We start from the raw sequence: 14,544 nt of genomic DNA, 5'->3' as shown, positions 1-14,544 counted from the left end.
TTACTGCATTCGTTGCAAAATGCAGTGAAAAGAGTTGTAGAGAGTCGCCATTCTCCGCATCCTAAAACGCAGAAAAAATAAACCAAAACCGAGAATGTAAAGGCAGAAGAATGAAGAATAAGGTTCGGCTTTACGGTCCTTCATGTTAAGTGCTCTGCTACAGGCCACGGATCACAGGGCCAAGGCAGGAGATTGGGGTTGAGAAACATACCAGCCATGGTGGAATGGTGGAGCAGGCTCGATGGGCCGAACGGCCTGATTCTTACTGATGGTCTTACTGACGGTTGTCCCCTCAGTGAGTGCCAGGGCCAGGTGGCAACTGCCAGATCGAATGCTTTGCCGTGTGGCTTGACGACCCTGTTGGCAGCGACTGACAGTTCACCACCAATTTTGCGATTTCGCTCCATCCCACACCGCTCAAGGGGGACGGTTTGGGTGGTGCCGGCCCTCCCCCCACCTCCCTCTAGGTGCCGCCTTTACCCTCTCCTTGCAACGTGTTGGCAAAAAAAATTAAATTCTTTTTTAAGGAAGTGATGCCCCAGTTAAGGGCACTCCAAGGGTCCTCCGAGAAAGGCGTGGCTGGAGGACTCCAATGTCAGTGCACGGCTGGGGCGTGGTCTCGGGGAGAAGGCGTGGTTGCAGGTCCCCACCCTGTCCAAACACGGTTGGTGGCCTGCCGAAGGTCCTCCCAGAGGGGCGTGTCTGGAGGACTCAATGTGGCCCGGTCGTGGCCCGGGTGGGGGGGGGAAGGGGCGCGTGACTTCATGGAGCTTCACTGTTGGGGCGGGGCTGGATGACGCCCGCTGCGCCGGCGGGAGGTCGTGCGGCTGTGCAGCCGATCAGTCCACCCAAAGGGGCGGGGTTGGAGGACTTCGTCTTCACTTGACGGGCTCGCGTCCGGAGCGGTGGCGGGGTCGGGGCCGGACAGTGCGGCTGCGCAGCCGATCTGTACCCCCAGAGGGGCGGGGCTGGAGGACTTCGTCTTCGCAGACTCGCTTTCGACCCAGGGGTGGGGGAGGGGCCAGGCAGTGCGGCTGCGCGGCCGGCCTGCCCTCCCGGGGGGGCGGGGCTGGAGGACCTCTCGGGCGACAGGTCCTATCCCACGGTGCAGCGCGGCGGCCACTTTCCCCCCACCAACGACCGGAGCGGAGATGGCGGCGAGAGGCAGAGGAAGGCAGCCGCTGGCGGTGGGAGCCTTCCTGGTGATGGCGATGGCGTGTTTGTCGGCAGGTGAGGTGGGGGAGGGAATAAAAGGGAGTGGGTGCGCAGAAGGAACGAGTGAGAGAGAAAACAGGTCTTAAGAGAGATGAACATGTGAATGACGTGGCCTTAAAGGGACAGTCCCCTCTCTCTGAAAGGGGACACCCCCACCCTTAAAGGGACACCACCTGCCTTGTCTTAAAGGGACCCCCACCCTTAAAGGGACAGTCCCCTCTCTCTCAAGGGGGACACTCCTGCCTTGTCTTAAAGGGACCCCCACCCTTAAAGGGACAGTCCCCTCTCTCTCAAAGGGGACACCCCCTGCCTTGTCTTAAAGGGACCCCCACCCTTAAAGGGACAGTCCCCTCTCTCTCAAAGGGGACACCCCCTGCCTTGTCTTAAAGAGACCCCCACCCTTAAAGAAGACACTCCATTTTACCTCTGTGTCCTCTCACCTCTGACTTCCCCCTCACCTCTGATCTTTAAAAATTCTCTCCACCACTGCCCCCTGCCATTCCCTTCACCATCCTAATGGAGACTCTCCTCTCTCTGCCCCCCTTTCTTTCATTTAACGGAGGGCCTGTCACACACCTGCGCCCCCTTGAAAGATCCCTCCACCACTGCACCCAACATACCCTTTTAGAAGGGTCTCCCGTTCATTCTTGCCACGCATCCCACCCCTGACCGCTTGTCTTGTGCGCCCTCTCCCCCACGCTCTGAAACTGTGCCACGCTCTCTGTCTCTCTTTCCACAGCGGATACATGCACTGAACCAACAATTGTTCCTTCATATTACACCACCTCGGACGCTGTTATCTCCTCCGAGACCGTCTTCATTGTGGAAATCTCCTTGACCTGCAAAAATGGAGCTCAGGTGGGTGTCATCAGATCTCTCAGGATCAATTGAGTTTCAATTCCCAAGGTAATCCCAATGCCCCACTCCCTCCCCATAGCCCTGTATCGCTGTCCAAACCAAAACCCCTGCCACACTACCTCCTGTATTACTCCCCAAGCGAACCCTGCTCCCTCCCCATAGCCCTGTATCCAACCCCAAGGTAACCCACTGCCCCGCTCCCTCCCCATAGCCCTGTATCCGTCCCCAAACTGATCCCACTGCCCTGCTCCCTCCTCATAGCCCTGTATCCATCCCCAAACTAATCCCACTGCCCGACTCCCTCCCCCTAGCCCTGTATCCGTCCCCAAACTAATCCCACTGCCCCCCTCCCTCCCCATAGCAACGTAACCATCCCCCAAACTAATCCCACTGCCCCGCTCCCTCCCCATAGCCCTGTATCCATCCCCAAACTAATCCCACTGCCCCCCTCCCTCCCCATAGCCCTGTATCCGTCCCCAAACTAATCCCACTGCCCCGCTCCCTCCCCATAGCCCTGTTTCTGCCCCCAAACTAATCCCGCTGCCCCGCTCCCTCCCCATAGCCCTGTATCCATCCCCAAACTAATCCCACTGCCCTGCTCTCTCATCTCATAGCCCTGTATCCATCCCTAAACTAATCCCACTGCCCTGTTCTCTCATCTCATAGCCCTGTATCCGTCCCCAGATTGATTCCACAGCCCTTCTCTCTCGCTCCCCGTGGCCCTACTCCATCCTATCCCTGACGAGGGAGAAGCGGAGGGGATAGGGTGTGTGTCTGGAAGAGCAGCGCCGAGAGATGTAGAGTTCCCCAACTGCTTGTTTCTCTCCACTGCTACATTGGTCCACGCCTGTCCGGTCTCTCCGAAAGCATCTCCCTCCCAGGCTGGAGGTGAATTACCTCACTCGCTGGTTCCTCACTTGGCACATTTCAGAACATCCTGGGAAGGGGAGGGGGTTGGGGGGAGAGAGAGAAATTGCCTGGAGTCATGTGTCGAGTCGCACTGGGAAGGACGGCAGATCTCCTGACCCCTCGAGAGGCATTTTGTGAACCTGAGGGTGTGTGGGCCAGAGCGATGTTGGATTTCAGCGTCCCTCACCGGTCGCATGTGGCTCTAACGCAGCCCCCCTGCCCTCTCTCCTTGCAGAATGTCGCCCTGTATGCGGATGTCAATGGCAAGCAGTTCCCTGTCACCCGAGGACAAGATGTCGGCCGCTACCAGGTACGGGGCTGGGTGGGAATTGCTGGAGTTGGGGAGCTTGGGCAGGGCTGGGAAAGGGTGTCATGGAGTAGGGCTGGGGTGGGGAGGGGGGTGGTATCATTGTGATGGTTACCCTCCCTTGGGTAGTGAGGCCGACCCTCTCCCTCAGACCCTGGGGTCTGGCGTTGGTCTCCAGGTCTCCCCCCACCAAGTACCCAGTTGTGCCAATGTCTCACTCTCTCCCTGTCTCTCTCCCTGTCTCTCTCTTGTGCATCCCCCCCAGGTATCCTGGAGCAGTGAGCACAAGGCTGCCGGCTCGGGCACATACCAGGTCAAATTCTTCGACGAGGAATCCTACAGCGCCCTGAGAAAGGTGAGTGCCAGTCCTCGGATCTGTTCCCCATGTTTGGGGGGACAGTGGAGGTTGGGGGGCGGGGGGGGCGCGCTGAAACCCCAAATCCAGAGGAGGGAGCCGACCCAGTGAAGTTGGTGTTAAAATATCCAGTGGAAGCCTAGGTTCAGTTGCCCAACACCTTCCCTTCTCCCTGCTGTATGGGGTGTTCAGGGGCTGTACAATGTTGGGGTTGTTGGTGGTGGGGGGCTGTGGGGTGCATGTTGTGGGTTCAATGTGCCCCTAGAAATGAGTTCCCCCCCCCCACCCAATTCCCTTCCATGCCCCTCCCCACCCCCTATTGCCTGGGGGTCCCACGTCTGTCTGTCAGTCTGTGTCACTCTTTCCCTCCGTCACTCTTGGGCAGGAGAGGCAGTTCTTAGTGAAACGCAACACCACCAAATCCACAGGGAGTATCGGCTGCCCCTCTAGTGTGGCCAAATCCTTGGAAGGATGAGGGCCCCCACCCCCTGCAAGTTCCCCTTGGGGAACCCCCGCCAACACCATCCCAACTGGGAGCGATAGGGGCTGTTCCTTCAGGGCCAGAACCCTGGAACTCCCTCCCTGAAGGGGGTTGGGGAGGGGGAACACGGTGTCCCGACACCACAGGGCACAGGGAGTGCAGTGCTTCAAGCACCTTCTCAAATTAGGGACAAGAGATTAAACTCTCTCTCCTCTCTCTCTCTCTTTCTCTCCCCCCCCCTCCCCTCGTTGGTGTGTCTGTCTGTCTTACTCTCTCTCCTCATCCGTGTCTGTCTCTTTCTCTTGTTCTCGCGCTCTCTTGTTCTCGCGCTCTCTCTCTCTCCTCTCCCTCCCCCCCCCCCGTCTGTGTCTCTCTCTCTCTCTCTCTCTCTCTCTCTCTCCCCCCCCTCATTCGTGTCTGTCTGTTTCTCTCTTCACCCCCCCCACCCCATCGCTCTCGCTTTCCCCTCTCCTCCTTCGCCCCACCTTCTCTTGTCACTCGCTGTCCATCTCACTCACGTACTCTCTGTCTCTCCCCTCCCCACCACCACCCCCTCCCCGCCCCGAAGGCCCAGCGTAGCAATGGGAACCCAGCAACCATCGCGCCGCTGTTTACCGTCACTGTGGATCACCGGGTGAGTAACTGCAGCTTTCCGGGAGCCTTCTGGGCCCTTGAGCCAGCCGCGGCTCAGGCTGGCTGCCCGAACGTAGGCCTGTCTGTGTGTCTCTCTTCGCCCTGCACCCTGCCATCTCTTGCTCCCCTCCCCGCCCCCCTGCCAGGCTCTCTCATTCCCTCCGCCATCTCTCTCAGTCTGCCTCTCATCTGTCTGTCTGAATTGCTTGCCTCTCTCCGGCCTTCTCATCTCTCTCGCCCCGTCCCTTGCTCACACCCGCCCTCGTCTCTATGATTGTGGTAAGCGGTGGTGGTTATATTAGGCCAGGTGCTTGCCCCAACGGTAATGTCTGCTTTTCTGACCACCTCCCCCCCCACCCCACCCACAGGGTGCCTGGAGCGGACCTTGGGTTGCGACAGAAGTGGTTGCCGCAGTGATCGGATTACTGGTCTACTATCTGGCTTTCAGCGCAAAGAGCGCCATCCAGGCGTGATGTCGTTGGTGGGGGGGTGCGGGGTGCTGGGCGTGGAGCTGGGGGGTGGTGGCGGCGGTGGGGAGGAGGGGTGTTTGTAGGCCCTGGGACCTTTAATAAAACACGTTTTGTACTCCTGGCCTCGCTTTGACTCTCTATCTCGTGCTCACGCCCCCGCTCTTTCCCGCGCGCCCTAGCTCTTTCCCGCTCGCACGCGCGCGCCCCCCCAGATATTGCCCGCTCGCACGCGCGCGCGCCCCCCCAGCTCTTCCCCGCTCGCACGCGCGCGCGCCCCCTCTCTCGCACAGTCCAAGCCCATCATTGTTGGAGGCTTCGGCAGGGGAGATTATGCCCATCACCTCTGTGCTGGCTTGGCTGAGGCCCAGGTGCTGGGATTCGAGCAGTGGCAGCGCCGACCCTCTGACAGCGCCCCGCTCCCTGAGGGGTAGCAGCGAACGCACGAAGCACTGTTACCACAACAAGGTTAACGCGTGCAGGCACACACGTGCTGCCTCTCCTGGCAGCTGCTGCCTCTGGCATTCGGGCCGAGGCTGTGGGCGCGTTGTGTCATGCGCAGCGGGCAGGATTGTGGGGAGGTGGGGGTGGGCGCCAGTCTCCGCCAATCCCGACAGAGCCCTGCAGGGAGGCTGTTGACACTTTGCCGGTGCTGTCCCTCCCTCACTGCCTGATTGCTCGGTATCAGCGGTGGCCCGCAGCTTCAGTTGAACGTGACTGTGCCCATCCTTTAGCATGCCTTGCGCGTACCCGTCGCTACTTCCTGAGCGCAGACTCTACAACTTGCTCTCTTTATGGACACACTCCCGTTCCTAAAGCCCTTTCGATTCCTTGGGGGTGGGGGGGGAAGCGTAGTTATGTCAGATGTCGGAGGCTATGCAGGGCAGCTTCCCTCGATTTGATTCCGGGGGGAGCGGTGTAGTTCGTCTTTTGTGAAAAGAGATGGTACATTTTTGCATCCCCCCCACCCCACCACAATCGACGCTGCAAGTAAGAGGACCTGGCCTAACCTAGGACGGGCAGTGGTCGTTCTAGGCTAATTTGGACAGGGAGGGGTTGCAGGGATAAGGAGGAATCATCCCTCCCCATAGATGGTGAGATGTTGGTGAGGCTGGGGTGGGGTGGGAACAAGACACTGAGTGAGTAAGCAGGGCAGAGAGGTGGATTTTTAACGGGCAGGGGGAATTTGAAAGACGATTTTTATAGAGAGGCTTATAAAATCATGAGGAGCGTGGAGAGAGTTAAAGGCAGTCATCTTTCCCTTAGCACAGAGGTTCTTCAAGACGAATAGGTTTTATGGTGAGAGAAGAGAATTTAAAAAAAGGATAGGAGGGGTGAATTTTTTTTCTAACACAGAGTGGCCTGTGCACGGAATGAACTGCAAGTGGAGTTTGCAGTTTGGGGATCATTTGGATATGAACAGTGTGGAGGGACATGGGACTGGTTTAGCCCGGGATTGCGGTCAGCACAGGCTAGAGGGGCCGAAGGGTCGCGCGGCACGGCGGCAGAGGACAGACCCTCAGAGAGGCAGGTCTCCAGCCGGGGCGAAAGAGAGCAGGGGACTGAGAGACGGGTCAAGAGCGAGGAGCCGGAGGAACACGGCAGCGATGGGGGGGGTGGGGTCGGGGGAAGCAGGAAAGCTGACGTTTCGGTCGGTGGGGGGAGGGGGGGTCAGGGACCTTCTCCAGGAAACGGGGTCTGCCCGAGGCTGCGCGAAAGGGCTGGAACGGGATCTTTGGCAGAGTGCCCAGCAGAGCGCTCAATACCTAGATTTAAATTTCAGAACTGAATGGCACCCTTGTTCCCGCGACAGGAAAAGGTGCGGCTCTCGCACCAGTCCGTCCCCCGCCCCCTCACCCGCAGGCGCTGAAATATATGACAAATGTTTTAATTTCTGCAGATTTTTGGGGAGCAGGCCATGTGGGAGGGTCAGACTCTGCCGGGGTGGGCGGCTGTACGGCTGTGGTAGGCGTCGCCTTTCCTGCCCCTGGGTCAGCCCCTGGGGGTCGTGGAACAGCCCCGCGCCATTCAAGCCAAAATATCCCCCCTTTCCTTCTGCACCCAACTACCACCACCCCCCCCCCCCCCCCCCCACCGAGACTCTGTCTTGTTTTCTCTCTCTCTTCCCTCTTCCCCAACCCCCTGCCCCCACCCTGGCGGAAATATCTTCCCCTTAAAGGTGTCCCTCCGTTTCCAAGCGCCTTTTAGATCCATCCGTCTCCCCCTCCGGTTCTTTACCCCATTCCCCCCTCCATCCGTCTCCCCTGCTCCGGTTCCTTACCCCGTTCCCCCTCCATCCGTCTCCCCCTCTGGTTTCTCATCTCACTCCTTCCGTTCCATGTCCCACCCCCAGAATTTTGGACACATTTACTGATCCCTGTGTAATCACCCGCTCTACACTGTCCCCACGGGCCCCAAACCCCTTCCCCGTTCACACCCGCTCTACACCGTCCCCACGGACCCCAAACCTCTTCCCCATTCCAATGGACCCCCTCCCCGTTCACTCCCGCTCTACACCGTCCCCATGGACACCAAACTCCTTCCCCGTTCACTCCCGCTCTACACCGTCCCCATGGACCCAAACCCCAGTTCCCTCTCACAGGACACAGCTGGGAACTGGCCAAAGCGAACCTATCCCTTGGTCTTGGGCGAAAGGGGGAGGGAGAGAGAGAGAGAGAGCGGGGGAGGGAGGGAGAGAGAGACGCTGTATTGCAGTCACATTGTCGAGAAAAGAAAATGCTTTATTCACACAAAATGTAATTGTAACTGTCTCTCTCCTCTGGGGCTCCTCAGGACTCCCAGGCAGTGATCGTGTGTGTCGGGATGTTGGATAGAGACAGGACACTAGAATTTTCCCATCACAAGTCTGAACAGATGGACTTTTTTTAAAAAAATGAACACTTCCCTCTGTCTTGGTGACTATTATGGGGTGTTTAAAAGTACAGGCACCGGGTTTTTGCTTGGAAACAAATGTGATCCGAGACCAGTGTAGTCTGGTGACAGAGATAGGGAGGGGGTGATGTGGATAGGGAGAGGGGTGACAGGGATAGGGAGGGGGAGTAGGGGGCTGGAGGGGATGACGGGGATAGGGAAGAGGATGGAGGGGGTGACAGGGATAGGGAATGGGTGTAGGGGGCTGGAGGCTGGAGGGGGTGACGGGGACAGGGAATGGGTGTAGGAGGAGAGGGATTGGGTGACGGGGATAGGGAATGGGTGTAGGGGGCTGCAAGGGGGAACGGGGATAGGGAAGGAGTGTCGGGCTGAACAGATTTGGAAATACAGATGAAAATTCGAACAGCCTTCGGCCTCATGGGCAGGCAGAGGGTGTCGGGATTGGGAGGTACCGTCACAGGAGCTGCTGGGGGGGTCTGCAGCGCGTGTCGCAGTCACTGAAACACTGCTGTTTCTAGATGTTTGGAGCTCAGCCAAGCATTCACAATGTGAAACGTGGGCCACGGACAAGGGGGTCGTGATGTGCAATCTTCTGCTTTGAGGGTGCCAGCTGTTGACAGGGGAGAGAGAGAGGAGGACAGATGCAAACCTCTCCCAAGCAATGTGGGATCTTGCTGTGCAAAATTCCTCAATCCAATTTGCTCCATGCGCCCACACGCAGGGGCGGGTCTATGAAAGGCGGGATGGTTCGTGTGCCGGTGCCCCCTCTTGCTGGCAGAACGTGTGTTCACGGTCACCCACACCCTGCAGCCTTGCCAAGAGCTTTGGCGAAATGTTCGTCGACGGAGCCAGAGACGGAGACGGAACTGGGGGGCGGGGGGAGGAATCTGTATTCCCAGCCCAGGCTCCGACGGAAATGCTCGTCCACCACGGAGTCACAGGAAAGGGCCCGCGCTGCTGCTGGACACGGGGAGGGGTGGAGAGGGGAGACATTGAGAGACCGTGCCCCCGACAGTGACACACCGATATACCCCGCACCCCCGACTATAACACACCGATACACACCACCCCTCACTGTAACACGCCGATATACCCCGCACCCCTCAATGTAACACACCGATACACCCCGCACCCCTCACTGTAACACACCGATACACCCCACACCCCTCACTGTAACACGCCGATAAACCCCGCACCCCTCACTGTAACACACCGATATACCCCTCACCCCTCACTGTAACACACCGATATACCCCGCACCCCTCACTGTAACACACCGATATACCCCTCACCCCTCACTGTAACACACCGATACACCCCACACCCCTCACTGTAACACACCGATACACCCCGCACCCCTCACTGTAACACACCAATACACCCCGCACCCCTCACTGTAACACACCGATACACCCCACACCCCTCACTGTAACACACCAATACACCCCGCACCCCTCACTGTAACACACCGATACACCCCGCAACCCTCAATGTAACACACCGATATACCCCACACCCCTCACTGTAACACACCGATACACCCCTCACCCCTCACTGTCACACACCGATACACCCCGCACCCCTCACTGTAACACACCGATATAGCCCGCACCCCTCACTGTAACACACCGATACACCCCACACCCCTCACTGTAACACACCGATACACCCCACACCCCTCACTGTAACACACCGATATACCCCACACCCCTCACTGTAACACACCGATACACCCCGCACCCCTCACTGTAACACACCGATATACCCCACACCCCTCACTGTAACACACCGATACACCCCACACCCCTCACTGTAACACACCGATATACCCCACACCCCTCACTGTAACACACCGATGTACCCCACACCCCTCACTGTAACACACCGATACACCCCACACCCCTCACTGTAACACACCGATACACCCCGCACCCCTCACTGTAACACACCAATACACCCCACACCCCTCACTGTAACACACCGATATACCCCACACCCCTCACTGTAACACAGCCAAACGCCCCACACCCCTCACTGTAACACACCGATATACCCCGCACCCCTCACTGTAACACACCGATACACCCCACACCCCTCACTGTAACACACCGATATACCCCACACCCCTCACTGTAACACACCGATACACCCCACACCCCTCACTGTAACACACCGATACACCCCGCACCCCTCACTGTAACACACCAATACACCCCACACCCCTCACTGTAACACACCGATATACCCCACACCCCTCACTGTAACACAGCCAAACGCCCCACACCCCTCACTGTAACACACCGATATACCCCGCACCCCACACTGTAACACACCGATTTACCCCGCACCCCTCACTGTAACACACCGATACACCCCGCACCCCTCACTGTAACACACCAATACACCCAACACCCCTCACTGTAACATACGGATATACACTGCACCCCTCACTGTAACACGACAATATACCCCGCACCCCTCAATGTAACACACCGATACACCCCACACCCCTCACTGTAACACACCGATATACCCGGCACCCCTCACTGTAACACACCGATATACCCCGCACCCCTCACTGTAACACACATACACCCCTCACTGTAACACACCGATATACCCCGCACCCCTCACTGTAACGCACCGATACACCCTGCACCCCTCAGTGTAACACACCGATATACCGCGCAGCCCTCAGTGTAACACACCGATACACCCCGCACCCCTCACTGTAACACACCGATCCACCCCGCACCCCTCACTGTAACACACCGACATGCCCCGCACCACTCACTGTAACACACCGATACACCCCGCACCCCTCACTGTAACACACCGATACACCCCGCACCCCTCACTTTAACACACCGATATACCCCGCACCCCTCACTGTAACACACCGATATACACCACACCCCTCACTGTAACACACCGATACACCCCACACCCCTCACTGTAACACACCGATATACACCGCACCCCTCACTGTAACACACGGATATACACTGCACCCCTCACTGTAACACACCGATACACCCCGCACCCCTCACTGTAACACACCGATACACCCCGCACCCCTCACTGTAACACACCGATACACCCCACACCCCTCACTGTAACACACCGATACACCCCACACCCCTCACTGTAACACACCGATATACACCGCACCCCTCACTGTAACACACGGATATACACTGCACCCCTCACTGTAACACACCGATACAGCCCGCACCCCTCACTGTAACACACCGATACACCCCGCACCCCTCACTGTAACACACCGATACACCCCGCACCCCTCACTGTAACACACCGATACACCCCACACCCCTCACTGTAACACACCGATATACTCCGCACCCCTCACTGTAACACACGGATATACACTGCACCCCTCACTGTAACACACAGATATACCCCACACCCCTCACTGTAATACACAGATACACCCCACACCCCTCACTGTAACACACCGATACACCCCACACCCCTCACTGTAACACACCGATATACACCACACTCCTCACTGTAACACACCGATACACCCTGCACCCCTCACTGTAACACACCGATACACCCCGCACCCCTCACTGTAACACGCCGATACACCCCGCACCCCTCACTGTAACACGCCGATATACCCCGCACCCCTCACTGTAACACACCGATATACCCCACACTCCTCACTGTCACACACCGATACACCCCACACCCCTCACTGCAACACACCGATATACCCCACACCCCTCACTGTAAAATACCGAAGCACCTCACACACCGATATACCCCGCACCCCTCAATGTAACACACCGTTACACCCCGCACCCCTCACTGTAACACACCGATATACACCACACTCCTCACTGTAACACACCGATATACCCCGCACCCCTCACTGTCAAACACCGAAGCACCCCACACACCGATACACCCCGCACCCCTCACTGTAACACACCGATACACCCCGCACCCCTCACTGAAACACACCGATATACCCCACACCCCTCACTGTAACACGCGGATATACACTGCACCCCTCACTGTAACACGCGGATATACACTGCACTCTTCACTGTAACATGCCGACATAGCCCACACCCCTCACTGTAACACACCGATATACACCAACACCTCAGTGTAACACACCGATACACCCCGCACCCCTCACTGTAACACACCGATACACCCCACACCCCTCACTGTAACACACCGATACACCCCACACCCCTCACTGGAACACACCGATATACCCCGCACCCCTCACTGTAACACACCGATATACCCCGCACCCCTCACTGTAACACACCGATATACCCCGCACCCCTCACTGTAACACACCGATATACCCCGCACCCCTCACTGTAACACACCGATATACCCCGCACCCCTCACTGTAACACACCGATACACCCCACACCCCTCACTGTAACACACCGATACACCCCGCACCCCTCACTGTAACACACCGATATACCCCGGACCCCTCACTGTAACACACCGATACACCCCGCACCCCTCACTGTAACACACCGATACACCCCGCACCCCTCACTGTAACACACCGATATACCCCGCACCCCTCACTGTAACACACCGATATACCCCGCACCCCTCACTGTAACACACCGATATACCCCGCACCCCTCACTGTAACACACTGATACACCCCGCACCCCTCACTGTAACACACCAATACACCCAACACCCCTCACTGTAACATACGGATATACACTGCACCCCTCACTGTAACACGACAATATACCCCGCACCCCTCAATGTAACACACCTATACACCCCACACCCCTTACTGTAACACACCGATATACCCGGCACCCCTCACTGTAACACACCGATATACCCCACACCCCTCACTGTAACACACCGATCCACCCCTCACTGTAACACACCGATATACCCCGCACCCCTCACTGTAACGCACCGATACCCCCGCACCCCTCAGTGTAACACACCGATATACCGCGCAGCCCTCAGTGTAACACACCGACACACCCCGCACCACTCACTGTAATACACCGATATACCCCGCACCCCTCACTGTAACACACCGATACACCCCACACCACTCACTGGAACACACCGATATACCCCACACCCCTCACTGAAACACACCGATACACCTCGCACCCGTCACTGTAACACACCGATACACCCCGCACCCCTCACTGTAACACACCGATATACCCAACACCCCTCACTGTAACACGCGGATATACACTGCACCCCTCACTGTAACACGCGGATATACACTGCACCCCTCACTGTAACATGCCGACATACCCCACACCCCTCACTGTAACACACCGATACACCCCGCACCCCTCACTGTAACACACCGATACACCCCGCACCCCTCACTGTAACACACCGACATACCCCTCACCCCTCACTGTAACACACCGATATACCCCCCACCCCTCACTGTAACACACCGACATACCCCGCACCCGTCACGGTAACACACCGATATTCCCCACACTCCTCACTGTAACACACCGAGATACCCAACACCCCTCACTGTAACACACCGATACACCCCGCACCCCTCACTGTAACACACCGATATACCCCCCACCCCTCACTGTAACACACCGACATACCCCGCACCCGTCACGGTAACACACCGATATTCCCCACACTCCTCACTGTAACACACCGAGATACCCAACACCCCTCACTGTAACACAACGATACACCCCACACCCCTCAGGGTAACACACCGATATACCCCACACCCCTCACTGTAACACACCGACATACCCCGCACCCGTCACGGTAACACACCGATATTCCCCACACTCCTCACTGTAACACACCGAGATACCCAACACCCCTCACTGTAACACAACGATACACCCCACACCCCTCAGGGTAACACACCGATATACCCCGCACCCCTCACTGTAACACACCCATACACCCCACACCCCTCACTGTAACACACCGATAAACCCCGCACCCGTCACTGTAACACACCGATACACCCCGCACCCCTCACTGTAACACACCAATACACCCAACACCCCTCACTGTAATACACCGATACGCCCCACACTGTAACACACCGATACACCCCGCACCCCACACTGTAACACACCGATACACCCCGCACCCCTCACTGTAACACACCGATACACCCCACACTCCTCACTGTAACACACCGATACACCCCACACCCCTCACTCTAACACACCGATACACCCCACACCCCTCACTGTAACACACCGATACACCCCACACCCCTCACTGTAACACACCGATATACCCCGCACCCTTCACTGCAACACACCGATACACCCCACACCCCTCACTGTAACACACCTATATACCCCACACCCCTCACTCTAACACACCGATACACCCCACACCCCTCACTGTAACACACCGATACACCCCAAACCCCTCA

At 57.6% G+C, this 14,544-nt stretch overlaps 1 protein-coding gene and 1 long non-coding RNA gene across 3 annotated transcripts in view; one reads left to right on the top strand and one right to left on the bottom strand.

The window, feature by feature from the left end:
- Positions 1–800: 800 nt before the first annotated feature.
- ssr4 (signal sequence receptor, delta) lies at positions 801–5,273 on the top strand. Its single transcript, XM_048526013.2, has 6 exons — positions 801–1,230; positions 1,955–2,073; positions 3,218–3,292; positions 3,555–3,644; positions 4,694–4,759; positions 5,127–5,273. Exons 1-6 carry the CDS (start codon positions 1,152–1,154, stop codon positions 5,229–5,231), a joined length of 534 nt encoding a protein of 177 aa, XP_048381970.1. The 5' UTR covers positions 801–1,151; the 3' UTR covers positions 5,232–5,273.
- A 2,725-nt stretch (positions 5,274–7,998) lies between these two features.
- LOC132208722 (uncharacterized) overlaps positions 7,999–14,544 on the bottom strand; it is a 33,812-nt gene continuing 27,266 nt past the window's right edge. The window contains exon 3 of one of the 2 annotated variants that reach the window (XR_009444844.1): positions 7,999–9,077. This is a non-coding gene — a long non-coding RNA (uncharacterized LOC132208722). The remainder of the gene's footprint in view (positions 9,078–14,544) is intronic. The other variant, XR_009444845.1, reaches the window with a different exon arrangement.

The sequence above is a fragment of the Stegostoma tigrinum genome, unplaced genomic scaffold (genome assembly GCF_030684315.1).
Source record: "Stegostoma tigrinum isolate sSteTig4 unplaced genomic scaffold, sSteTig4.hap1 scaffold_522, whole genome shotgun sequence".
Classification (NCBI taxonomy): Eukaryota; Metazoa; Chordata; class Chondrichthyes; order Orectolobiformes; family Stegostomatidae; genus Stegostoma; species Stegostoma tigrinum.
This window is presented reverse-complemented; position numbering and strand designations above follow the sequence as displayed.

Bases quoted from the DNA above. Each gene is read 5' to 3' on its own strand.
- ssr4 (XM_048526013.2), top strand. From the start codon at position 1,152: ATGGCGGCGAGAGGCAGAGGAAGGCAGCCGCTGGCGGTGGGAGCCTTC. The intron at 2,074-3,217 runs GTGGGTGTCATC...CTCTCCTTGCAG, and splicing joins CCTGCAAAAATGGAGCTCAG to AATGTCGCCCTGTATGCGGA. The intron at 3,293-3,554 runs GTACGGGGCTGG...CATCCCCCCCAG, and splicing joins AAGATGTCGGCCGCTACCAG to GTATCCTGGAGCAGTGAGCA.